The sequence below is a fragment of the Triturus cristatus genome, chromosome 6 (genome assembly GCF_964204655.1).
Source record: "Triturus cristatus chromosome 6, aTriCri1.1, whole genome shotgun sequence".
Classification (NCBI taxonomy): Eukaryota; Metazoa; Chordata; class Amphibia; order Caudata; family Salamandridae; genus Triturus; species Triturus cristatus.
This window is the reverse complement of record NC_140589.1, coordinates 33,250,973-33,277,665: the sequence shown is the minus strand read 5'-3', so window position 1 is coordinate 33,277,665 and position 26,693 is coordinate 33,250,973. Positions and strand designations below refer to the sequence as shown.

Genomic DNA, 26,693 nt, shown 5'->3' with positions numbered 1-26,693 from the left:
AGCCGTTTAGTACCTGCAGCCTGTCTCTGGTCACATGACTGGATGTACTCAACTGTTGGGCTTTGTGTATTCCTCCTAGAGAGCCACACACAACAGAGAGTTTAGGTGTGCTTGTATGAGCTTAGGTATGCCAGAATGGGAGGGTGGATATGGGCACAGCCCCGCTTCCACCTTAATAGGCTGTGTTCTGCCTCCACATAAAGGGCTGCATACCCCCTGTAGTTAATCTGAGCTCCAGGCAGGTAAAGCAGGGTGCCTGGGGACTTCAAATGGAAACCTCCAGAAACTTCTCCCAGCTTTCAGAGGAATGGCACCAGTTATAAATATTGGACCTCAGACACCACCTCTTCAGTATACTTCTGGACCTGTGGACTGTGCCAGGAAGAAGGACTGCTGTGCTGCTGAAAGAATTGGCAGTCTGCTGGACTGCTGCTCTGAAGTACTGCTGCCCTGCAATATTGACCTGCTGCCCTCTTGCCTGGTTGAGAAGGACTGGAGCTGCAACTCTAAACCAAGTACCCCAGATTGACTCTGCAATCTGCGAGTCCTGCTCTCCCAAGTGGTTCCATTCCAGTCCAGGACCCTGGAAAGTGGACCTGAGGGTGCTCTGCAAAGCCGACCTGTGGTCCTCATTGGAACCGAATGAAGAGGTACAAAGCCTCACCGCACAGCTGCCAGCCTGATCGGAATTGATGCAGAGAGACGCAAAATACCGCACAGCTACCAGCTCCTTCCGAAGCGACTCAGAGCCGTACTAGCTATGCTGCACAGCTCACCGGAACCAACGTAAAATGAAACGAAGCCCTTCCTTACAGCTTCATTGATGCTGGCTGACCAAAGCCTTGCAAAGGAACGTTCCACAGACCGCACACCAGGATTTAAGGTACTTTTTCAACATGCCAAGCTGGGTCCCTGTATCAGGCTCTATCGCCGTCAGCCTGAGCTTGTGATTTTTGTCCCGGTCCGGTGCAATCAGTTGCTGCTTTGTGCTTTTTGGTGCTATTTTCTTTGAAATCTTTAAAATTGTTGTTTTAATCTTGATTTATTAATTACATTTTTCGAAATTGGCGTGGGAGTTTTCTTGTGTTCTGTTTTCTCATTATTACTATTACTGTTAAATGCTTTACACATTGACTCCAAGTTGAGCCTGACTGCTTTGTGCCAAGGTCCCAGAAGGTTGAGCACAGGATAATTTAGGATTGGCTTGTCTCTCACGCTGACACAAATTGTAGTTGCTGTTTGACCAGGGCTCGCACCCCAGTAAACCACTAACCCAATTTTTCACAGATGCATAATGTCTTCAAAGGCACCAGAATTCTATGGGAAAAAAGGTGATTTGTGAGACTAAACTGAATATGCCCACTTTCACTTCATTAAAAGTTGCATGGTCCAGGGAAAGGTAATTAATGACACTGGACAAACAAATGCTTAAAACATCAGAGGCAGATGTGTACAGATTTTCCGGACTTTCAAAATTAACTAGTTGTCTACAAGCTGAAAAGGGTTTATGATTAAACTTATTGAGCACAATTACAAACACAAGCACTGAAGCCAGGCACATCCAAATAATGGAAGCTGGACTGTCGACTCCTTGTCGTATAGTACCACCTCCACTTCAATGCCGGCCGGACACTCCGACCGGCGTCGCAATAGAGCCTTATATGTGTTCTGACTCAGAAGGATAACTAGTATGTGTGGGGGGTAAAAATGAATGCAGCAAAAGGTGCACGTCAAAATGGAAAAATTAAGTAAATGATGGGTTACAGATACAAGGGAGAATGGGGGTAGCTTTCTTGTTTTCTGTTTCTACATGCTACATTAGTTTACTATGACAAATGCATATGTATGGCATTTAACCTAGAAAGATACTTGTTTACAAAATAAATTCCGAGGAGCTCTGAATGATTTCCTTGCAATCCTATTCCCAACCACTTTTCTTCTTTGCTCTTTGTATGCAAAGTGCGCACAATGATTCACAAAACTCAAATAGTGATAATGCGTGGGATTCATTCCTTTAAGATTACTGTTACAACTCTGTATTATGTGAGCAGTTTCACACCAGACATGGGCAGTCAGTTACAGGTGTTTCTCTCACGGTTTTATTGCAGACAGAATGGCATGGGGTACAACTCGTTCATTTCCCGCATTGGCGTGTCCATGGCTCCACTGACCTTGATGCTTGATGAAATATGGAAGTTCCTGCCTCCGGTTATCTTCTCTTCCGTGGCCGCAGTCTGCGGTTTGGTGGCTTTTTGCCTTCCTGAGACTCTCAATGTGCAGCTGCCTGAAACAGTAAAAGATATCGAGAAGGCACGGTAAGGCATTCTCCTAGTACTCTGTATGACTGGACATATCTAGCCTTATTATCTGCAGGAATCAGTAGAAAGGACTCTAAAATAATGATCAACTTACTTCTAGCCTGTTATGGTGCTTTCTTCTGACCTTGGATACCCATTTTTAGGTCTCGCCTGAGCCAGTGCATGCGCTGCTCTGACGAGACGTTTAGTGAGTGGGCTTTCAAAAGTCCGACCGGGTGGCATAGAGCGTGCGGTTACGCACACAATGACGAGCAGAGGCGTCATCTGACTTTCCTCTCTCATCATGGTGCGCGCACATCGCACACCACTCGCTAGCCTGCTTTCACTTTTAACCGTCGCGTGCGCTCGCACCACTCGTGTCCTTTTTTTTCTTTTAGCGTGCGCGCGCACACAACTCCCGCTTGTTTACCTTTCCCTCAAGTACCGTTCTACTCTCTTTCTGTCACTTCCCATCTCTCTTTGTGACGCCTTTCATCCTTTTTACTCTGTTCTTTCCTCTCGCTCTCAGGCTCTGTTCATCTCATCTTTCTCCACCTAAGCCCATGGTTCTTCTTCTAAACACACTACTGTAGTGAACAATTGTGCTTTTATTTCATTATTAGTGTTACTTATTTACATATAATTTAGTACTCTTTTTTCATTGAATGGCATGCTAAAATGAGATGAGAATGTGCTTATCGGACATGGGACAGTCATCGGATCAGACTGCAACGTAACAAATAGCGCTATCGGCCAGAACTGCATCATCGGTAAACCACTATGTTATTTCTGATTCGCAACAACAATCTAGTTCTCGAAAACATCGAAACTCTGTTAGATCTGGTTTGGTCCGTTCAAGGCTCTGGTTGATTTACCTTTCCAGAAAGATTAGCACTATTTTGAAGCCCTTATTTTATTTTTATTAAGCCTCGCCTACTAGACCGCACATCGGTCATCTTTTTGCAAGACCTATTGAGGTTTACCAAGAATGTATGCGGGCTTGAAGCCCCCTGTTGCTTACAGTTGGTTGACTTTCCTCACGCTCTGATTTGCCTGCTTCTTACAAGTGTCCCAGTTTGTCAGTATTGTTTGTCCTTCCCCTGGTGCATTTCCTACTTACCATCTCTTTTGATGTGTTGGCATCTCTGCTTTCACTGTGGCGCCAAAAAGCATCCAATTAGCAGAGCGCTGCTCCCAACGTCAAATTTACATTCCTTCAGAGTAGGTCATATAATCCTGCAATATGCTGTACGACTGCATCAGGGCAGCTGCATCCATAAGGCAAAGTGGCTCTAAATAGCAGCAGTAGGTGGCACCAAATTTCAAGACTAGACAGTGGCCTGTTTTTTTTAATAACATTACTGTGTTGTTTTTGATTAATTAACAGATTATCTGACACTGTCAGCTGTTCTATTCTTTAGTCACCATTCCAACACTGGGGCACCTTTATTTTGAAGCTTTCTAGCGTATTTGGATAAACGTCCATTGTTTTGACATCACCAGCATCAAGTAAACTGACGACCCATGTTTAAACCATTATACTCCAGCAGAAACAAAGGCAGAAAGACAGGAGCACAGATGCGATTTTTATGGGACACGGTGTAATGTTCTTATTAATGCTTTATACAGCGTGTCTGATAAAGTGTGTTGAGCCATCTTTCCTTTAATGATAGGACAAAGACAAAAGCTTTCACATGGATACGCACTGTGATTCAATATAGTTAGATTATTTAAATCAAACCTGCACTTTATCAACGATCAGCATGGCATTATAACCAGTGAGATGAGGGAACGCCACTTTGCACTTAATTGGTTCACCTGTATTTATTTATTTTTATAACACGCACCATTTGTTTTCCATTGAGGTCCCGGCACTTGCACACTGCTACCAGGCTGCCTGTTTAATTGTGTTAGTGAAGAAAAGAAGAAAAGAATAGTACGCGCACTCCCTAGAAGTTGCCAAAGGTTGTTTAAAGATGTACCGTGCTCACGGGGTATCACTCTCCGAGGTGGAGTGTAAATATGAACATAGAGAAGCACCCCCAACACTTTGGGGTGTGTCCCCCAGGTACTGGTAATGGTCCTCCGGGGAGGTTTCTGATTATTAGAGCGAGTTCGAGTTTTTCTCAAAGAAAGAAAAATTTCATCACAAATTCATGTTTTCTCAAAGTGAATCTTTACTGTTTTCTATTGCTTCATAGAAATTAGAGATGCCATTTTCAATCCATAGACGGAGTTGTCTGCTTTTCAATTGCAATTACAATGTCATTCCCAATGCATTTCGGCATGTTAGCCTTCGTCAGGGGAAATCTACAAATGATAATGCACGTCATGAATATGATGTACGAGGACATGGTGTTAACCGTTAAAGAAACGCGTAAACGGTCGACTATGAGAGTGGAATTATAAACGTGGTGTCTAGAGAAAAACGCGTATCCCTTGACTGTGAAAGTAAACGGAAAAAGTGTTGGTGGTGAATCAGTGGAAGGGTGAATGCTAATTGCATGTGACCAATCATAGAATGTTAAGGATTATAGGTGACTTCGGGTGGTGTTATTTACTCTTCGGGTGTGTTTTATATAATGTTGCGAGTGAATAAAATTCAAGGTAACAAGTTAGGAAGTGCTGTTAACGATAAAGGACATGACAGATATTAAAGGTGTTTGTTAGTTATCAAACGAAACCTGAAGGATAATGGTGTTCCAAGGTTATATTTTCTTACCGGGAGTGCGGAGCATCGACGCATGGAGTCAATGGTGGGTTAGTGGCAGATCAAATCCAGGAACTAAAAAAGAAGGTGATCACGTGGTGCGGTTCAGTGCGTTGAAAAGCGAAAAAAGACTATAAGGGGTCTGATTGCTATGTGAAAAAAAGACTGGAGAGAGAGAAGACTGTGGAAAAAACTGAATAATTTGTGAAGATAAAGGAAAAGGGGCTGAAATAACATAGTTGGTGTGAGGTGGATGATGAAAAAGATGGGGGGTGATATACGATTTAATATTCGTTCGAAGAGAATGTGTGAGTAAACTTGGATAGTGAGGTTAACGGGTGTGATGTTGACTGTCGTTGTGAGTGAAGTGTGAGTGGGACGATAAAGTGAGAAAGTTACAACACATGGGAACAGAGACATCAAAACATCAAAGATGATTACAAGAGGGCTGCATAACTATTGCGGGAGAAAATAAGATTTAAATGAAACAATATATGTAGATAGTCTGGCAATTAAAAAAATGGTTAATAAAGTTTTGTGTTATTGAAACCATTATAGGTAGCATGTGAATTCTGTACGATCATTCATTCCGTGTGGTTTCATACAGTTCAATAAATAAATCCAGTGGTTTTCTCGTTGTAGTAGGAATTTGTGGTTGTCTCTCCCTTCTTTCTTGTCAACGGTTTCCAGGATACAGAATTTCAATTGGCTAACATTATGTGCTGCTTCTATGAAATGTTGGGCGACTGATGACTTCAACTGTTTGGTTCTGATGTTAGATTTATGTGCGTTGAGTCTGATTTTGATTTTTCGTTCGGTTTGTCCGATATAGATTATGCCACATGGGCATTTGAGCATATATATGACGTTGGAGGTGTCACATGTTGCTGTCGTTCTAATTTTGATTTTGGGAATGACATTGTAATTGCAATTGAAAAGCAGACGACTCTGTCTATGGATTGAAAATGGCATCTCTAATTTCTATGAAGCAATAGAAAACAGTAAAGATTCACTTTGAGAAAACATGAACTTGTGATGAAATTTTTCTTCCTTTGAGAAAAACTCGAACTCGCTCTAATAATCAGAAACCTCCCCGGAGGACCATTACCAGTGCCTGGGGGACACACCCCAAAGTGTTGGGGGTGCTTCTCTATGTTCATATTTACACTCCACCTCGGAGAGTGATACCCCGTGAGCACGGTACATCTTTAAACAACCTTTGCAAACTTCTAGGGAGTGCGCGTACTATTCTTTTCTTCAGTATTACTCGTTCCGACTCCTAGCGCGCAGCACACCATCCAAGCAACCATGCAATTTGAGGAAATCTCGCATCTCACGGAAACAAGAGCGGAGACATTCGCCTTCGGACATGATGAAGCCGCCAGAATTTACGCTCTTATACATGAGGATTCAACCACTTATTCCAGTAGCAAGACTAAAGAACAGAACATCCGCCAACTTCTCTACCTCTCCAAAAAAGAAATAAATCAGCGCTTACACGCCAGTACCATGATCAGGTACCATAAAGCACAAAGAATCCCAAGGGGTCTTAGAATACCACTGAAACCATCCCTTTGTAAAAATCAACAGAAATTTAAAGACAGGTGGTTTGCGATTTTGAACAAGTGTTCGCTAGACCTAATTCTCTTGATCATAGAAGAATTATCAACCATCTTAGAAGAACTCACCAAAGACATTAATGACATCAAAACTGAGCTAGAAAAATCCTTAACACCTGAGGAACTCACCAACACACTCGAGAACATCAACATTCAACTAGCCAAGCACACAGCGGAAGTTAACGAACGCAAAATCCGCAAATTTCGCAGAGATACGACCGATTACAAGATGGGAGAAGTATACTCCTGGGCCGAAATCTATGCCAAACGCCGACAAAACAAACCTTACACCGCCAACACCGACACCTCATCTTCAGACAGCGATCGGACCCAACAACCGAGAAGATACACACCCAAAGATGATGGACCACCAATAACGGTTTCGGCTAACATACCGACAACACCAGCCACCACTTCAACCACCTTAACTTCTGAAGAAACCACTTCTTCTTCCTCTTCTTTTTTAGAAGTAGGCCACACAGAACAAGACGACCCAGGAGGAGCTGTAGGAAAAATCAGAGAAAAAGATAAGGATCAACCCCAAACCCGCACAACCACAGCCAAGAAGAACCGGTTGAAAAAAACGAACCAGTAGAAAACCTTGTCATCAACATTTCTGATTATCACTTCAGTGATATCCAATTGAAAATTCTACAAAAAGGGACATCCTTTGCGCCAACTTCAGGCAGTAATACACTTGAACTCGACATCAGCTTTTTCAAACTAATGAGGAAACTCAGACTACGTCACTTCTTCGACAACGTCCTAAAACCCACCAAGGAACAAGAAGAAGATCCACTAATGGGCTTACACCTCAAAAGTACCTTCATGGCACCAGTCAGCCATAAAAGCCTTGATCTGTTTGAATCTATAGTAAAGAAAGACATAGCTAAACTCAACACCAAGAAAGCATCCAAACTTCACAATCTTACCAACAAAGAGTTGGGCATAATAAAAGCCATCGCACAAAATCCAGATATCATCTGCACTAAAGCGGACAAAGGAGGTGCATTGGTTATCCTCAACACCAACTACTACAATTCTCAAGTATTGGCCCACTTGCAGGATACAAACACATACATGAAACTGGAATCTAACCCTACAACATCATACATGGGAATTTTACAACTCTTGGTTCAAAAAGCTGTTGAAACGGGCACCATCAACGAGAAGGTCAAGAAATTTCTCATACAACCGAATCCAAAAAGCCCCACAATATTTATGGTACCCAAAATCCATAAAAATCCCATCAAACCACCGTGTCGACCAATAGTCACCACACGAGGAAGCCTACACGAGCCAGTGGGCAAATATCTTGATCGTCACCTACAACCTAGCGTCAACAATATGAGATCATTCATTAAGGACACCACTGACTTTCTCATTAAACTAAACCAAATAACCATCTCAGAAGATGAAGACATCATCTTATGTACAGTGGATGTCAACTCTTTATACACCTCCATCCCCCACCAATCAGGCTTGGAAGCCATTGAACAAGCACTACTACATTCCAATCATCCACAGGACTTACAAGTTTTCCTAATGGAATTGATGCAATTCACTCTCCTACACAGCTATTTCCAACACAACAACGAATGGTTTCAGCAACTAACGGGTACTTCTATGGGAAATTGCGCAGCCCCAGCGTATGCCAACATCTTTATGAACCGTTTTGAAGAAGACAACATTCTCACTATTCAAGCATGGACTGATCATCTAAAGTTATATTTGAGATTCATAGATGACATATTCATCATATGGAAGGGCCCCACACACATCCTGAAAAACCATTTGGAACAACTCAATCAAATCAACCAACGTATACAGTTTACATTTAACATCCACCCCCATTCAATCACATTTCTGGACGTCAACATTACAAGATCTTCCACAGGATTCGAAACAGATCTGTACAGGAAAACCACGGACAGAAACAACACTCTTCACTATCAAAGCTTTCACCCCTTACCTCTCAAACAACATCTCCCGTATTCCCAAATGCTCAGAATCAAAAGAATTGTATCAAACCCTAACAGAACCAACATACAACTGGACATCTTGATGAAAAGATTCAGATCTCGTGGGTACCCAGATCAAGTACTGCAAGTAGCACTGAAGCGATCAACAACCAAGACTCGCAATGAACTTCTTACACCCCAAATCAAACACACCAAAAACCAAATCACAGTAGTATCTAAATATTCCACTATGAGCGCTTCTTATAAGCGCATTATCCGAAAACATTGGCAACTCCTAACACTGGAACAGGATTTCAATCATATATTTGATGAGACACCAATTTTTGCCTTCACCAGGAATAAGAATATTGGGGAAATTCTAAAACAACCTCAACTACCAACCATTCAGCGAACATCTAAAGGCACCATCCCGTGCCTAAACTGCAACAATTGCAACAACATCATCAAAGGCGAATACATTACACATCCTATGAAAGGGCACAAAATCAAAATTAGAACGACAGCAACATGTGACACCTCCAACGTCATATATATGCTCAAATGCCCATGTGGCATAATCTATATCGGACAAACCGAACGAAAAATCAAAATCAGACTCAACGAACATAAATCTAACATCAGAACCAAACAGTTGAAGTCATTAGTCGCCCAACATTTCATAGAAGCAGCACATAATGTTAGCCAATTGAAATTCTGTATCCTGGAAACCGTTGACAAGAAAGAAGGGAGAGACAACCACAAATTCCTACTACAACGAGAAAACCACTGGATTTATTTGTTGAACTGTATGAAACCACACGGAATGAATGATCGTACAGAATTTACATGCTACCTATAATGGTTTCAATAACACAAAACTTTATTAACCATTTTTTTAATTGCCAGACTATCTACATATATTGTTTCATTTAAATCTTATTTTCTCCCGCAATAGTTATGCAGCCCTCTTGTAATCATCTTTGATGTTTTGATGTCTCTGTTCCCATGTGTTGTAACTTTCTCACTTTATCGTCCCACTCACACTTCACTCACAACGACAGTCAACATCACACCCGTTAACCTCACTATCCAAGTTTACTCACACATTCTCTTCGAACGATTATTAAATCATATATCAACCCCCATCTTTTTCATCATCCACCTCACACCAACTATGTTATTTCAGCCCCTTTTCCTTTATCTTCACACATTATTCAGTTTTTTCCACAGTCTTCTCTCTCTACAGTCTTTTTTTCACATAGCAATCAGAACCCTTATAGTCTTTTTTCGCTTTTCAACGCACTGAACCGCACCACGTGATCACCTTCTTTTTTAGTTCCTGGATTTGATCTGCCACTAACCCACCATTGACTCCATGCGTCGATGCTCCGCACTCCCGGTAAGAAAATATAACCTTGGAACACCATTATCCTTCAGGTTTCGTTTGATAACTAACAAACACCTTTAATATCTGTCACGTCCTTTATCGTTAACAGCACTTCCTAACTTGTTACCTTGAATTTTATTCACTCGCAACATTAAATAAAACACACCCGAAGAGTAAATAACACCACCCGAAGTCACCTATAATCCTTAACATTCTATGATTGGTCACATGCAATTAGCATTCACCCTTCCACTGATTCACCACCAACACTTTTTCCGTTTACTTTCACAGTCAAGGGATACGCGGTTTTCTCTAGACACCACGTTTATAATTCCACTCTCATAGTCGACCGTTTACGCGTTTCTTTAACGGTTAACACCATGTCCTCGTACATCATATTCATGACGTGCATTATCATTTGTAGATTTCCCCTGACGAAGGCTAACATGCCGATATGCATTGGGAATGACATTGTAATTGCAATTGAAAAGCAGACAACTCCGTCTATGGATTGAAAATGGCATCTCTAATTTCTATGAAGCAATAGAAAACAGTAAAGATTCACTTTGAGAAAACATGAACTTGTGATGAAATTTTTCTTTCTTTGAGAAAAACTCGAACTCGCTCTAATAATCAGAAACCTCCCCGGAGGACCATTACCAGTGCCTGGGGGACACACCCCAAAGTGTTGGGGGTGCTTCTCTAATTGTGTTAGTGCTCATACACACACATATCTTTTTTTTTAATTTATCATTCTAAAATGCTCATATGCCATGTTGGAATGGTAAATTAAAAGTGGCAAAATGACTGCCTGTGTGTTATGAGGGAGGCACACTTGCATACGGCAGGCATCTAGGAATGCTGAAAACCCTTTTTTAGGTGTTACAAGTGGCTACAACAGGCATGCATGCATGCCACTACATAGTGACATACTGGCAGCAGTTTTGTATTATTCTTTTTGTATTCACTGTTTGGCATGGCTAAAGGCCGATTTTAGAACAGTTAATTAAAAAACATATATATATCCAAGGAGTGCCAGCGCAAAAACACAGTAGCATAGTCGGCACTTCCCTTTTGGATGCGAGACCTATTGGCTTTGCCAATGCTTGTTTGTTGTGAGTCGTTTCTCTCTTGACCACATGCGAGGCCCTGTAGTCGCCCTTTGAAGAATCTCTTTCCTTCGGTCCGTGTGAAGGGTGATGTGTAATTCTCTCCCCCATGCTCTCTGAAGGGGGAGTTTACCTGTGTCTCATCGTGAATTCAGCATGCGGTATATTCTAGCAATCGAGTGTGAATGATTGGGGTCCAGGATGAGATATTTCTCAGAGGGTGTCAAAGGTCTGGTGGCTAAGCTGCCAGTACTGATATCTCTTCCCTTACAGGTGTCCATATTCATCCGTCAGCTTCTCAAGAGGTTTAATCTGGCCCCTTCATGTCTCGTAGTGTTTTGCATTCACCTCCCTGCCAGAGCTCCCATTCCCTTTTTAAGTCTACCTAAAGGCACCATTTGCCAACTGTTGTTTCCAATACATAACCTATACTGAGAGTCTGCATTGCAGCATCCCCTTCCTCATGACAGCATGACTTTGATGTCCATCCTAGTTGCTTCTTCATAATTCATTGCCCTTTGTCTCTATTCTTATGTTTGAGCAGCCCAAGAACATTTCAGTCTCAGTTTGCAGAATGAATGAGTTGTATACTTCCATTACCTACTTGATGGCTCTCTTTTTATTTTATTTGCAGCACTCCATCGGAGAGCACGTGTTTCATTGTTATATTATATTATGGTGATTTGTAGAGAGCACTATAACCCAAGACGGTTTCCAGGTGATTGGGCAGGTGTGGGGTCCCTAAAGTGCTTATACGAAGAGCCAGGTCTTCATCTTCTTGAGGAACTCAAGAAGTAAAGAACAGTTGCTGATGTGTTGAGAGAGGTTGTTCCAAGTTTTTAGTGCGATTTAGGAGAATGAGCCACCTTCAAGTTTGTTTTTGCAGATGTGGGCAGTGTGTGTGAGTGAGAGTGAGATAGAGTGTCTGGTGGATTGGTGAAAGTATATGCGGCTGGTCAGATATGCTGGTCCTGTGTTGTGTAGGGCTTTGTATGCGTGCATGAAAAGTTTCAATTGGCTGCCCTTCTGAATAGGAAACTCTTGAAACTTCCTGAGATACAGTGTGATGTGGGTGCGGCGTGGGAGGTCAAGTAGAAGTCTTGTGGCGGTGTTCTGGATGGTCTGGAGTCTGAGTAGGAGTTGTTTGGAGATTTCGGCGTAGAGAGCCTGCGGGTGATTAGTACTTGTGTGATGGTCCATCCAGTGTTCTGAGGCAACCGTTTGAAGATCTTTCACAGCATGCGTAGGATGTGGAACCAGGAGGTGCACAGTGCTTTGACTTGAGGCGTCATGTTGAGTTTGTCATTTAGGATGATCCTTAGATTTCTTGTATGGTCTGTGGGTGTTGTGTCCTAGCTCCAGTGGCCACCAGATGGAGTCCATTGGGCAGGTCTTGTTGCCAAAGACCAGTACTTCTGTCTTGTCAGAGTTGAGCTTCAGGCAGTTGGTTCACATTCAGTCTGCTACCATGGTCATGCAGTTAGTTAAGCTGGTTCTGGTGGTGCCTGTCTTGTCTGTCAGGGAGAGGATGAGTTGGGTGTCATCGGCGTAGATGGTGGTGATGTCTTGTGATATGATGATGTTGGCGAGTGCTGTCATGTATATGTTATGTATAGGGGTGGGGCTGAGGGAACATCTCTGTGGGACTCTGCTTATCGGTTTCTTGGTTTCTGATGTGAAGCGTGGCATCTTGCCCCTTTGGGTTCTTCCCATGAAGAAGGAACAGATCCATTTGAGAGCGAATTCTTGTATGGCAATCTTGTGGAGTCTTCTGATGAGGGTGTTGTGGGAGACAGTGTTGAAGGCCGCGAAGCGGTTGAACAAGATGAGGGCCACTGATTCTCAGTCGAGGATGATTCAATGGCATGTTTTTTTTTCTCCCAGAGTTTCATATAGTGCGAACTTGATCCAAAGGAATCGAGTATCAGAGCGCTTTACAAGAGCATCAGTTGCCTTACACAAGGACACATTCTATTTTGTTAGGCACGGGGAGATTAAGTGATTTGCCCAGAATCACAGGATGTTGAGCGTCACTGCTGAGACTCGAACCTGGTTCCCCAGCTTCAAGGTCGACTGAACCTAGCCGTTAGGCCAACTCCTCTCCCCAAGGAGGTCCAAGTGGCCTGCTTGGCATCTTGTCGGATTTTATTGAGGCCATTTGCAGTGGGTCTGCACAGGTGGATGGCCCCTTCTCAGATGATGCTCCGTACTGTGAAGCCGTACCTTCTTCAGAATGATATGATCGAGGCATATGAACTGCAGAATTCACACTCTGTGCATAGATCGCCATCTGGTGTTGGGCTCGGATGCTTGCACCTTGTTGTTGTCTTGGAAGAAGTCTTTTGTAGTCACTAGATAGGTGACTTCTCCCTTGGGCAATAGTGCGCATGGGCATCGACACCATCCTCAGATTGTCTTTTACCGCCGTCGGGTTCGGATGTAACTTCAGCGCTCCAGTTCGGTACCATGTTTTCCAAACCTTTTTGATGCGCAAATCATCAAAGAAACTCAACGGTATTGTTTCGTTCGCGTGACCTTCGACGCGCTCCTCAAAATACCCGATTCCAGTCGTCGACGCAGGCCGCTGGGCCTAACAACGCCTTGCGGGCCTACTTCTAATAGAAAGGACTCCATTTAAAAAATGCCCCCAGTGTGGAGCTAAATTCCCACACAGCGACCAACACAGGGTCTGTAACATCTGTCTCTCGCCCGAGCACAAGGAGAGTAATTGCCAGGCCTGCGCCTCTTTTCGATCCAAGAAAACTATCCATGATCGCTGGGCCTGACGACACGTTATGGCGCAACAAGCAACTCCGGTGCCAGAGGACATCTTCAGCGAAGGCCCCGATGTCCCGGAGGAGGATTCAGAGGATTCGGAGGATCTGGAAATCAGTTCCGACTCAGACGACTACATCACGCCAGGTCAATGAGTGAGTACAACTGCCCCTACCCCAACCCCACCTGAAAAAAAGAAGGCTCCGGTCAAGACTTCGCCTGCTGGCCCCAATCGCGACCGAAAGAAAGCTTCACAATTGGCACCGAAGCATGGAGCGCACCCAACTCTCGCAGTCCCCAGAAAACAATTGGCACCGAGCACCTCGGCGCAGAAGGAAAAGGATTCAGAGCCGAAAAAGATTTCGACATCGAAGCCGAAGGATACAAAAACCCCTTCGAAGGTTCTTGAGCACAAATCTGAACGTCGCTCGGACCCGAAAAAATCGGCGCCAAAAGCGACTACCCAAGAGGAAGAACTTTTTCGACCGGATCCCATCGATCCGAAGCAAAAAACACTCCAAGTGGACCCCAAAACAGGACATGTGGTTAATGTTCCACACAAGAAGTGGAAATTGGACACCCCACACATCCCTGAGGTGCCTCCAAAGAAAAGAGACTGTGCTACTTCACCTCTATGACCCTCTTCTCCTGTTCTTCCTCCTAAGCCTTTCTCTCCACCACACTCTCCCATAATTCCACCATACTCACCACCACCACAGGATGATGATGATTTAGGGGTGGGGGAGGAAACAATGACCCTTTCACTGACCCTGATGACAACACAGATGTACCACTGGACGATTGGGATGATTATGATGACCCAGTAGGCCCTCCAGACCTCCCAGCCCCGATGCATACCCAACAATGCCATCTCCCCCAGATGACAATATTGGTTTAAGCCAGCTTATAGACAGGGCTGCCCAGTACCATGGTGTTCAAATGTATTGGGACCCCGCAGAGGAGGACTTCCTAATAGACACCTTTGCAGAGTCACAAAAAACTGTACAAACTGTACCAATGCTAAACACGCCCCAGCCATATTCAAAGACCCTGTAAGGGCTAGAATTCTCAACCCCAGAATTGACAAAAATATAAACCTACTCCCAATTATCCTACCTACATCAAGGGTCAAATACCTTTGGATTCTATAGTGGTCACCAACGCTAAAAAACGTGCCAACTCTCAAACCTCCGGTGATGCTCCACCTCCGGACTAGGAGTCTAAATTATTAGATGCTTCAGGCAAACGAGTTACTGCCCAAGCAGCTAACCACCGGAGGATAGCCAATGCGCAGGCATTACTTGCCAGGTATTATAGGCCTCATTATGACCAACTAGAAACCCTATTGCAGCATTTGCCTCATCAATATAAGACCCAGGCCAATAATTTAATTCAAGAGGGCAAATTAATAACTGATGCATCAATCAAGAAGAGGTGTGGTGCCGCGGCCAGGGCAACTGACTCCGGAATCTGGGGATCATGGTTCGATCGCCGGCGGCAGATTAGCCCAGCACCATGTGACTCTGGGCAAAAGCTTGCTTATTCTTCCCGACGGCCCCCAGCACCTAGAGACCCTTACGGGTGAGTGTTCACACTTTACAAGTGGATTATTATTATTATCAAGTGTGCCCTTGATGCAGCAGACACTGCATTGAGGTCCATTAACACTAGTGTGTTTCTGAGAAGACATGCCTGGTTGCGCATCTCTGGCTTCAAACAGGAGGTACAAACAACTATCCTCAATCATCCTGTGAGAAGTTGGCCTGGTATATGCTGTCCACTAGTTATAGTGGGCACCTTGTATCAGTCCAAACAACCCCTTATTGGTTATAGGTTAAAGACAACCTTTATTGAAAGCTATCCTAGTGGTAGCTATGGAGAGCAGCCTTCAGGCAAAGTCTTGTAGGAATGTAAAGCAGCTTGTTTTACCAGTCTATAATCTCTTGAGTGCCTAAATGAAAGACAACCACACCAGGTATATATATAAAATATATGTATTTATTACTAAACACACCCTCCTAGTCTCTTTATGAGACTAGCGGTCAAAACACATAAGTTACACTTCAAATATGACAGTAAAATAGCACAAATACACGTCAGGCCCTAGGGGAGAGCCAAACCATATACTAAAATAGTGGTATAAGAACCACAACTTAACTAGACACAAGGTCTAGAACCTGTAGAATCGCTGGGACCCCAAGGAACCACCCAAGGTAGTGACACAGGGGACCCATGGGGGCCGTGTGCAGTGTGAGAACACAGCCGCGAGCTCCCGTTAGCTTCTATGGGGAAAGTCGCAGTTAGATTTTTAAAGAATAGGGATACTTAGAAATGAGTCAGGACCAAACCCTTTGGGACTTGGGAAGTTCTAGGGCCAACACCCACGGGAGCACTGAAGTACTCGTGTTACCTCACACAGGGAAGCCGGGTCCATAGGTGTCAAATGGTGTTGGGTCGCATCGTCGTTTTCAATGGGAGCTGGCGAAGAAGTGCTGCTGCCGGGAAGATGCGAAGTGTCCGAAGAGATCCAAGCCTAGATCGAAGTCGAGAAGAACCTGAAAGCAGAGGGGACAGAGTGTTGGTCACTTGCCAGTGACCAGGAAGGCGATAGGTGGATGCCCACCGATGTCGGGTGATTTCAGGTGAAGGAGGTGAAGTTTGACTCTTCAGCCACGAGGACCAGGAGGCGTCGAGGATGACCAGGAGCTGGATTCGAGCAGTCCCACGAAGGATGTCGAGTGCTGCAGCATCGGTGCCTGGATTAGACACAACAAGCCTTGGCAACAGCAGGAGAAAGATGCTTCGGTGCAGACCAGCAAGGTCTGAGGGACTCACCACTTGGTGGGGAGTCAGGGCACGTCTGGAGCAACCAGGGAAGCCCAAAGAAAATCAAAGTTACCCCCTCAGGGTCCCACCAGTCGACGGACCAGGGTTCGCGATGGGACCTCGAGAGGAAACACAAAATGGTGGCCCACGGGTCACTCGGGGTGACTAGGCCGACAATCTTCGGTGGATCTTCTGCTCGAGGTGGGGGCTACAAGTAACCCCAAGCACGACTTCAAGAGACATCGAGAAGTTGAATTGAATTGAATTGAATTGAAAGGGCATTTATAGAGCGCATGGATACCCTAGAGTGTCCCAGCACTATAGCAAGTCATTGAGCAAGTAAAAGATTTAAGGGAACAGATGAGTCTTTGAACGTTTACGGAACAGAAGATGATTAGATTCGGACCGAATCAACAATGGCAAACTGTTCCAAAGTTTTGCAGCATTATACCCATAACAACGTCCTCCACTGCGCATCCTCTTAAGAGTAGAGACTAGGACAAGATGCTTTTTTTCTGATCTAAGTGATCTGGATGGACAGTATGGTTGGATGAGAGATCTAGCAACAGGAGGGCCCCTATTAAAAAGAGCCTTATGAGCAATACATAGTGCTTTAAAATGGATCCTTTGCATAACCGGCAGCCAATGCAATGTTGCGAGAGAAGGTCTAGCAGACATACGTCTAGCAGAGTTGGTGAGTAATCGTGCTGCGCAGTTCTGGATGACCTGGAGCCTATTAGTGGCTACCAAAGGGGCGCCCAGATAAAGGACATTAGCATAGTCCAGGCGTGAAAGAATAAGTGCCTGGACCACTGTTCTTCTGACAGTGAGTGGAAGTAGATGGAGGATCTTCCTGAGCATTCTGAGCAATCTGTAGAATCCAGCAGCCACCTTGCTTGCTTGCTTTTTAAAATTCAGATTATGGTCTATCCAAACTCCCAAACTCTTGATTTCTGCTTTTGGGGTTGGAGGGGGGCCAAGACATTTAGGCCAGGAGGGAGCTATGGTGCATGGGGGACAGTTTCCCAGGAACAGAAGTTCCGTTTTGTCACCGTTAAGCTTCAAATAGGAGTCATCCATCCACCTTGATACTTCTTGCAGACACAACGCCAGGTTAGGAGCAGACTTATCTTCTTGACTAAAAGAAACTACTAACTGGGTGTCGTCTGCGTATGTAACGATCTGGATGCCATGAGGGGTTACAAGTTCCGCCAAAGGACTCATATACACATTGAAAAGGGTGGGGCTCAGGGACGAGCCCTGAGGTACCAAACACCCAAGAGGTAATGGTTTCGATGAGAAATTATCATCGAAGACCACAAATGATCGGTCCTCAAGAAAGGACTGTAGCCACTTTAATGCCATACCAGAAATTCCGACGCCCTTAAGCCTCTGGATCAAGAGCTGGTGAATCATGGTATTGTAGGCTGCGCTGAGATCAAGTAAAATCAATGCCGCGCAGCCCCCGTTATCTGTGATTTTTCTTAAACTTTCCACCACAACTAACAGAGCAGTTTCCGTGCTCTGTTGAGCTCTGAACCCAGAAGTCAATGCACTTGCAAAAGTGCACGGTGACCAGGAGTTCCGGTTCCACGCTACTTACGAGGGCTGTGGGTCTCAGCTTTGCTGGGGACTCGGGTCGGCCTCTGAGATGTCTGGAAATCCTCTTCCTGAGCTGCAAATACTTCGGAGTCCGGCGGAAGCTTCGGAGATGTAGACCAGCAAAATGGGAGTCACTCCTTGACCCCAAGGGAGATTTCTTCAGTCCTCTAGTCTTTAGTAGAGCGGCGAAGGTCCAGGATTCAGCTTCAGAGTTTCATCCAGGGATATCTAAAGTTCTGGTTACAGAGGTTCCTTACTTATACCTAAGGAAGGGGTTGGACTAGCTCTAGGGACCCACCTATGGGAGGGTTTGGAAAGAGGGGTGACTACACCCATTTCCTTTGTCCAGTTTCGTGCCAGAGCAGGGGCTGGAAGCCCCTGAACCGGTGGAGCTGGACTATGCACAGGGACACCAAATGTGTCCCCAGTGCAGGACTTCAAAGCACTCAGAGAGTGCTCCCACCCAGCCCCAATACACATAAGCCTGTCTGGGAGGTGGTTACACCTCCCTGTGACAGGAAACCTATTGTCCAGGCCTCCCCTGCCGGAGTTTCGGCCAGCAGCAGGAGGCCATACCCGTGTCTGTGGCTGCAGCATCCATTTTGTGATGCCAGGGCTCTATTAGATTTCTACCGGGTATACCAGTACTGCCATGTCTCTCCCTCTAGAAGTGTGGCATCATATCCTCACATCAAGAACTGATGTGGGGGTATGATTCCAAGGTGTTTGACACCAAACATGACATGTTTCCGTGCAGCCAGTCCAAAGTTAGCATTAACCGTTTAAGATTTAATGCACTTAAGAGTATATGGTCAGGCTGCACCACTGACAACAACGGAGAAGAGATTACGAAGGCTGCAGAGGGGCTCTGCGCTTGCTTGGGCACCCTCTCACATATAACCAAGCACTCTGCCTTCAGGATTGTTAAGGCCTGCCATAGGAGTGACTGATAGATTGTATGTGCAGTGATAGGTGAGGTATAGTGAACCTATACCTCAGTAAGGAGTGCATGCACCACCTTACCCAGGCTGCAGTAGCAGACCTGTGATGTCATTTTGGGTGGTTTTCCAGGGGTGGCATAATACATGCTTCAGCCCCTGGTAGGCCTCTGGGGTACCTATGCCCTGGGTACATAGTATACCATATACTAGGGACTCACAAGGGTGCCTCAGGATCCAATCTGTGGTGTACCTAAAGTACATGCTATCAATTTAGAGATGAAGCAGCTAGGCTGGGGCCCTGAATAGCAGGGTCCCAGCCTTTCGAAAAACAGTGAAACACCAGCAAAGTGGGGGGGTAAGCATGTGAAGCAGATCCTACTCTCCTACACACACGTTCAATCATGAACAACTGTTTGGCCCAGCTGTGGATACAGCATTAGAAAAAATTTAAAAGGACACGGAGACTGCTAAATCCATGGGAGCATTACAGTCTCCATCCACACGAGGTTCCTTTTGGCGCTCCTTCTATAGAGGCGCATCCAAAAATATCAGTGCAGACACTGCCTCTTCCTCATACAAAAACCCCACACAAACATCCCCTCACAGAGGATATTTTAGAGGTGGATACAGAGAAAATAACAACAAAGGAAGAGGCAGAGGTAACAACAAAACTCGCGCCTCTACCTCTAATAAGCAGTGACTTCCCTCCACTCCCTCCAGACCATTCCACTCCGGTCGGAGGGAGACTCTCACAGTTCCTAACTGTCTGGAACTCCATCACCACCGACAAGTGGGTAAGGCAAATTATCCAGTATGGTTACTGCCTGGAACTTACAGCAACTCCACCTAATACACCACCCAAGCACTGTCCAATGTTCACGGAACATCTGACACTCCTCAAACAGGAAGTTCTTTCACTGCTTCAAAAGCACGTAATAGAACCAGTCCCCATACAACATCAAGGAACAGGAGTTTACTCTCTATATTTCCTAATCCCCAAAAAGGACGGTACGCTAAGGCCAATATTGGACCTCAGACCCCTCAATCTCTACATAAAATCAGATCATTTTCACATGATCACTCTCTGACAAGTCCTTCCACTGCTTGAACAAGGCGACTTGCTTGCCACACTAGGGGCCATATGTAGGTAACCTAATACCGGTCGGTAATGGCCGATTTTCGGTAAAAATCCCGTTACCGACCGGTATTCAGGCTTTTGGTTTGTAGGGGGGACATTTCAGGATTCGGTAATTTACCGAATCGGTAAAATTACCGATTCGGTAATTTTACCGATTCGGTAAATACCGAATCCTGAAATGAGATGTACGGGGAGTGTGTGGGTGTTGTGTGGATTCGTTATTTACCACCAACTAAAAGTTGGTGGTAAATGACGAATGGCTTAGAAAAAGCATTTTTTGGCACTTAGAAGTGTGCAATGTGGCAGACATACATGCCCTTAGGGCATCTATGTGTGCCACATGTGCACACATGCAGGAATCAGGGGTGCAACAGGGTGTCACTGTGACACCCTGCCACCCTTGATTGTGCTCCCCCCATTACCGAATCGTTATTTACCGATTCGGTAATGGTAACTGGCTTCCCATTGATTCCTATGGGCCTCCTGGCCCATAGGAATCAATGGGAAGCCAGTTACCATTACCGAATCGGTAAATACCGATTCTAAATTACCAACCAATTCCGATTCGGTCATTTTTACCGACTGATTACCTACATAGCATTTACCACTTCATAAATACCGAATCAGTAAAATTCGGTATTTATGAAGTGGTAAATGTTAGGCTACCTACATAAGGCCCTAGATCTCAAGGATGCCTACTTTCTTATTCCCATACAACCTGCTCACAGAAAATACCTAAAGCTCACACTGGACGGACAACAGTATCAGTTCAAAGTCCTTCCAAGGCTCACAAAGTGTCTTGCAGTAGTAGCAGCACACTTGCGAAGACAACAAATCCATGTATTTCCATACCTCGACGACTGGCTCATTAAAGCCAAGTCATACAACCCGTGTGTTCACCTCACTCATCAAACCATTCAGCTGCTACAGAACTTGGGGTTCACAGTAAACTACACCAAGTCACACCTTCAACCCTCCTACATGCATCAGTATCTAGGAGCTACAATAGACACTTCCAAAGCTCTAGCATGCCCCAATCCAGAAAGGATGGCCAGTATGCAAACCCTCATCACCACATTTCAGCCCCAGCACTCTCTTCCAGCCTGAGTGTCTATGCACCTCATAGGAATGATGGCCTCTTGCATTTTCATTGTACCTCATGCAAGCTAAATGGAAGAGATTCGTCATTTGCTGCAATAATAACAAAATTAACCCATTGGATGCTTCAATTCAAAACATTATCTGCTATTTGCTACACCTACAAAGATGCAATCTGGCATACTCATCCATAAGATTACATCTGGCTGCCCTTGCCGCCTACCTACAAAACAGACAACATTTGTCATTGTAAAGTAATCTCTGCTTTCCACCTTAATCAATCAGTAGAGTTGCCAGTATTTTTTCCAAAATTCTGATTCTGTAGCGGCAAGGGCTCTTCACACCCTCGACATCAAAAGAGCTTTACTTTACTCCATAGACAGGCCATAAATCTTTAGGAAGAAAAAGCAACTGTAGCTTTCTCTCCACCTCATAAAGGCAATCCAATTTCCAAAACAGGAATTGCCAGGTGGATAGTCAATGTATTCAAATATGCTGTCAGAAAGCAAAACGTACGTTAACAATTCCCCCTAGAGCGCATTCAACACGCAAACTAGGGGCTTCCATGGCATTCTTAGGGAACATTCCCCTGGAAGACATTTGTGAGGCAGCAACATGGTCTACAACACACACCTTCACCCAACACTATAGTGTAGATGTGCAGGCAAAGAAACAAGCTTCTGATGGCCAAGCTGTTCTTAGGACACTTTTCAAACCACTGCAACCGATACAGGCGACCACTGATAGGAGAGACACTGCTGTACAGTCTATGCACAGAGTGTGAATTCTGCAGCTTATATGCCTCAAACGGAAAATGCTACTTACCAGAATGCATCTGTTCTGGGCATGTAGAGCTGCAGAGATTCACACGCCCACCCACCTCCCCGAAACCTGTATCTGTTCCAGTGTTATCTTACTTAGATACATTCTCATGGACATCTTTCTGTTTATTACAAACTCCATCATTTCCCTTCATGGCGAAAAACAATCTGAGGATGGAGTCGATGCCCATGCGCACTATCTTCCAAGGGAGGAGTCATCTATCTCGTGAAAAGACTTCTTCCAAGACAACAACAAGGTGCAAGCATCCGAGCCCAACACCAGATGGCGATCTATGCACAGTGTGAATCTCTGCAGCTCTACATGCCAAGAACAGATGCATACTGGTAAGTAGCATTTTCCTTCTGCGACAGTTTAGATGAGCTGGAGTGTAAGTATTCATCTCCTGATAATGGCTGTCACTGTGCCAAGCCTTTTCCTGCAGCCATCTCAGAAGTTGATCTTGATGGTCATTGAGGGCCTCATTTATGAGAAGTGACGCATCGCTGCGTGAAAGCAGCGATGTGTCACTTCTCCGTGCGCCCTCCTTGCGACATGATGGATGCGTCATATTTACTGTATGACGCATCATGTCGCAAGGAGTTACAGATATGTCAGTACTTCTGACGTATCTATAGGTGCAAAAGTGACACATTGCTGGAGTGTGTCAAAAAAGTGACGCAACTCCAGCAATGTGTCCTTTCACATGGGGCAAGACCCATGTGAAAGGGCCTGCATCAGTCTTACGCCTGCTGTGAGGCAGACGTAAGAGTTTGACGCATTTGCACCCTAGAAGTGGCGCAGTGAAATCTCGTAGATTTCACTGCGTCACTTCTACGAGGCTTACTTACGTGGGAACGCCTACCCTGCATACATTATACCTGACGCAGGTATAATGTAGTGCAAGGGTTTACAAAGTGACGCATCTGCTTAGATGCATCACTTTGTAAATAGGGCGCAACAGGAGGCATGTTTTACGCCGCCGATGCGTCACAAAAAGTGACGCAACGGAAGCGCAAAAATGTCGCCAGGCCTCATAAATAAGGCCCAATGAGTTTAAGCTGAGAATATCCTGCAGTTCCTACTGCTCTTTGACTTAATCCTTGTGTAACAGCAATACAGGCAGTGCCTAATGGGGTATTCCATGTACAGCCTCTTCTTCCCACAGTAGTTGCAGGTGCACTAGAGCGAGTGTTTGGAAGAACCTTCCTTTAAGCTGAAAAAGACACTTGCCCTAGACCAAAGTATGGAAGACTGCAAACTCAATGATAAGGTGCTAATAGAGATAGATAAAATGCCCTCCTTGTATTCCAGTCTTGTCCCAGTCTCACTCTGCTGTTCCCTGACAACTCCAGCCCCATGGCTGAGACCGAGGAGCCTCTGCTGCCCCATGGCTCCCTGGCAGGGTCTGACACTATGTGATTGTGCAGGCAGCAGATTAACCCTTCCCCGCCTGTGGCCTGTTTTGTTTCATGCAGGAACAGCTTTGTGACTCCAGAGTTAACAAATCACCCACAACTGTTGAATATAAAGACATAGTTGCTGAACAATTATGAGCCTTTGTGGATGTTGATTCTCATCAGTGCAATATTTATCCTTTTTCAGGGGCAGTGAATCATCAAGCAACGCAAGGAGTCCGAAAGAGGTCGTTCGCATGCAGAAATTCTAACTGATGGAGACGAACAAGTCATGGACCTTCCAAAATATTTCACGGGTCACAGATTTGAAATGTTCAACTAAATTTTGGGATGTACCTTAGTCTTGTTTTAGTAAATCTCACAATGGCGCCACCTGCTGATGTGCTTTGATTTCCTATTATTCTATATAGTTCTTGTGAAGGGGTACAAACCGCTTAATGTAACAGATGCCCCAATGCCTTGTGATCTTTGGGGTGGCATTAGGAGATCCTTTAACCAGTGGTTGGGTTTGAAGAAGTTCATCCTGCTCGTGCGTGTGTAATGTGAAAGCCGCATACTCTGCTCTTAAGTAGGTGAAAGAACAGCCTGGGTGAAGGGTCACCTGAGGAAAGGAAGTTGAGCTCATTGCATCAGACCCAAGAGCAGCGCGGGACAAGTGAATCTTTAATCATCTTTGGAAACCAAGGTAAATGTTCTCCAAGTCTCAGGTATTGTGGGAGCGAGGAAGGCCAGAAGATCCTGGCGCACTGCCTGTGTGCTGCCCTGATCCTGATTTCATCATACAGGTTAACTTGGTACTTTTCATTCCTTGGGAAGGTCCTACAAAAAATACACTCAGAAGTGCCTCAAGTCTTGAGTGTCCTCCTGGAAGGCACAGGTCAAGAGACAGCTAAAGAAAACAGCAGTGCCCATAGAGTAAATCCTTGCCCTCTATCAGGGAATGCTACGGCTCCCTGCCCACTCTATGGAGAAACCGAGGATAGCCAGCAGTCCTACTACTCAAAGTTTCACAGCTCCTATTGCCTTGTTTCTCAAGTATGTATGTATGTTTGTACGTATATGTTATTTCTGTTGTTTCCTCGTGATAGAATGTGTTCTATCCCTCATATCTGGAAACTTTCACTCCCCCTCAACGAGATGTGTAAATGCTGGGTGCATCTGGGAGTAGACTTGAGAAAATGAGGTACCTTTTATGGGACTGGTGCTTTCTTCAGGTTGTAGACTTCTTCTGGTACCTGTTCTCCCTCTGTCTCTCCCTTCAATAAGATGCCGTCATTTTTCTGTGAGTGTCCTGGTTAGATCCCCAAAGTTACAACGGGCTAGGGAGGGAGGTTTCGAGATGGTTATTCTAGTTTGTATGAACTCCAGAAGGCCAGCCAGTGGCATGCATCTGATAAACTGCAGCTGCCCCTTTCCTCTGTGCTGAGATGTATAAGGAAAGGTAAGGACCACATAGCAGCTTGTTCATACATATACAAATGTTGTGCTGTGCACCCATCCCCCACACCCTGTGCCCGACTCATAACAGGAATGCCAGAGCCTCCGCGACAACCTTACATGTGCTAGGAGCTGTCTGCAAGCAGTAGTATGGTGTGTCTTTTATGGCCATAGCTTGTAAGTTGTAACACCAACAGCCTCACGTGTGCTAGGAGCTGCCTGGTGACAGTATATGGTGTGCCCTCCATGGCCAAAGCTTGTAACACCAGGAGCCTCACATATGCTAGGAGCTGCCTGTAGGCTGCAGTATGGTGTGCCCTCCATGGCCATAGCTTGTAACACCAACAGCTTCTACTGACTTTGAGTCCCTCGTCACCCTCGAGCGGAACAAGAAACAAAAGAAGATGCCATGAATTTGATTGGTTCCCTCCAAATATTTGTATCTTTACATGTGTGAGGGGCTTTAGCTTACGCAAAGTCTCTGGCTAGTTGGAAGATGGGCTACTGACTTGCATTTCTCTGTAGGAGAACCAGCAGTGTCAGCCGATGGGAGGATGGAAGGGTCAGTAAGCAATTTGCTGCTGGATAGATCCTCTACCAGATAAGGCATTACCAAAGGTAAGTAACTTGTTCGACTGATAGAAACTTCTAGCCGCACATTCCTTACCTTAGAATTGGTACCCAAGTAATTACTGTCCAGAGGTGGGTCTGTGAACAGACTAGACCAAGTAGTCCAGCAGGGCCGAGCGAGGTACGTGCCCATTATGACGGACCGGACTATCCAGGCAGTAGTGCTTAGTAAACGTGTGCAGAGAGGCCCATGTTGCAGCCTGCCAGATATCCAGGACTGGAACACAATGAACCAATGCAGCTGTCACAGCCTTGGCTCTGGTGGAATGAGCACACAAGCCCTCAGCAGTTGCTGCTTGGTCAATGTGTAGCAGATTTTAATCAGAGTGTAATCCACTGTGATATGGTCCATTTCCGCAAAGCCTTTCCTTTTTGCGCCTGACATACACAAAGAAGAACTGAGTGTGCACCCAAAACTCTCTGATATGATCAATGTAGAACAGCAATACTTTTTTTGTGTTCAAAAGGTGGAGTCTCCCTTTGGAAGGGTGAGGCGGGGCAAAGAAGGCAGGCAATTTGATATTGTGGCCCATATGAAATGGTGGTACTACTTTTGGAAGAAAGAAAGCAGAGGTTCTTATTACCAGTTTGTGTGGGCAGAATGTTGTGTAGGGAGGGTGCATAGAAAATATACGTCGCTCACTGACCCTCCTGGCCAATGTTATGGCCACCAGAAAAGCTTTTTTAATGGAAGGGTACCGTTATGTAGTGCCTTGAAGGGTGCATACATCAAAAAGCTCAGGACCATATTGAGGTCTCATTGGGGTGTGATGATTGGTGGTGGAGGGAATAAGTGTTGAATTCCCTTTAAAATAACGAGTCCCAATGGCTGACTTGAACAGCGACCACCCTGAGCGAGCCCACCTTCAACGGCCAGTTATCACGGTGGGGGAAGACTGAAACCCATAACCTCCGCAGATGTGAGG

General features: G+C 45.0%; 1 protein-coding gene across 2 annotated transcripts in view; it reads left to right on the top strand.

Moving 5' to 3' along the window:
* Nucleotides 1-24,071, top strand: part of LOC146813697 (solute carrier family 22 member 7-like) — a 452,780-nt gene extending 428,709 nt beyond the window's left edge. For both annotated transcript variants that reach the window (XM_085609110.1, XM_085609109.1), the window contains exons 10-11: nt 2,109-2,315; nt 23,888-24,071. In XM_085609110.1, the coding sequence (XP_085465236.1) occupies nt 2,109-2,315; nt 23,888-23,951 (271 nt within the window). In that variant the 3' untranslated portion in view covers nt 23,952-24,071. The remainder of the gene's footprint in view (nt 1-2,108; nt 2,316-23,887) is intronic.
* Nucleotides 24,072-26,693: the final 2,622 nt, after the last annotated feature.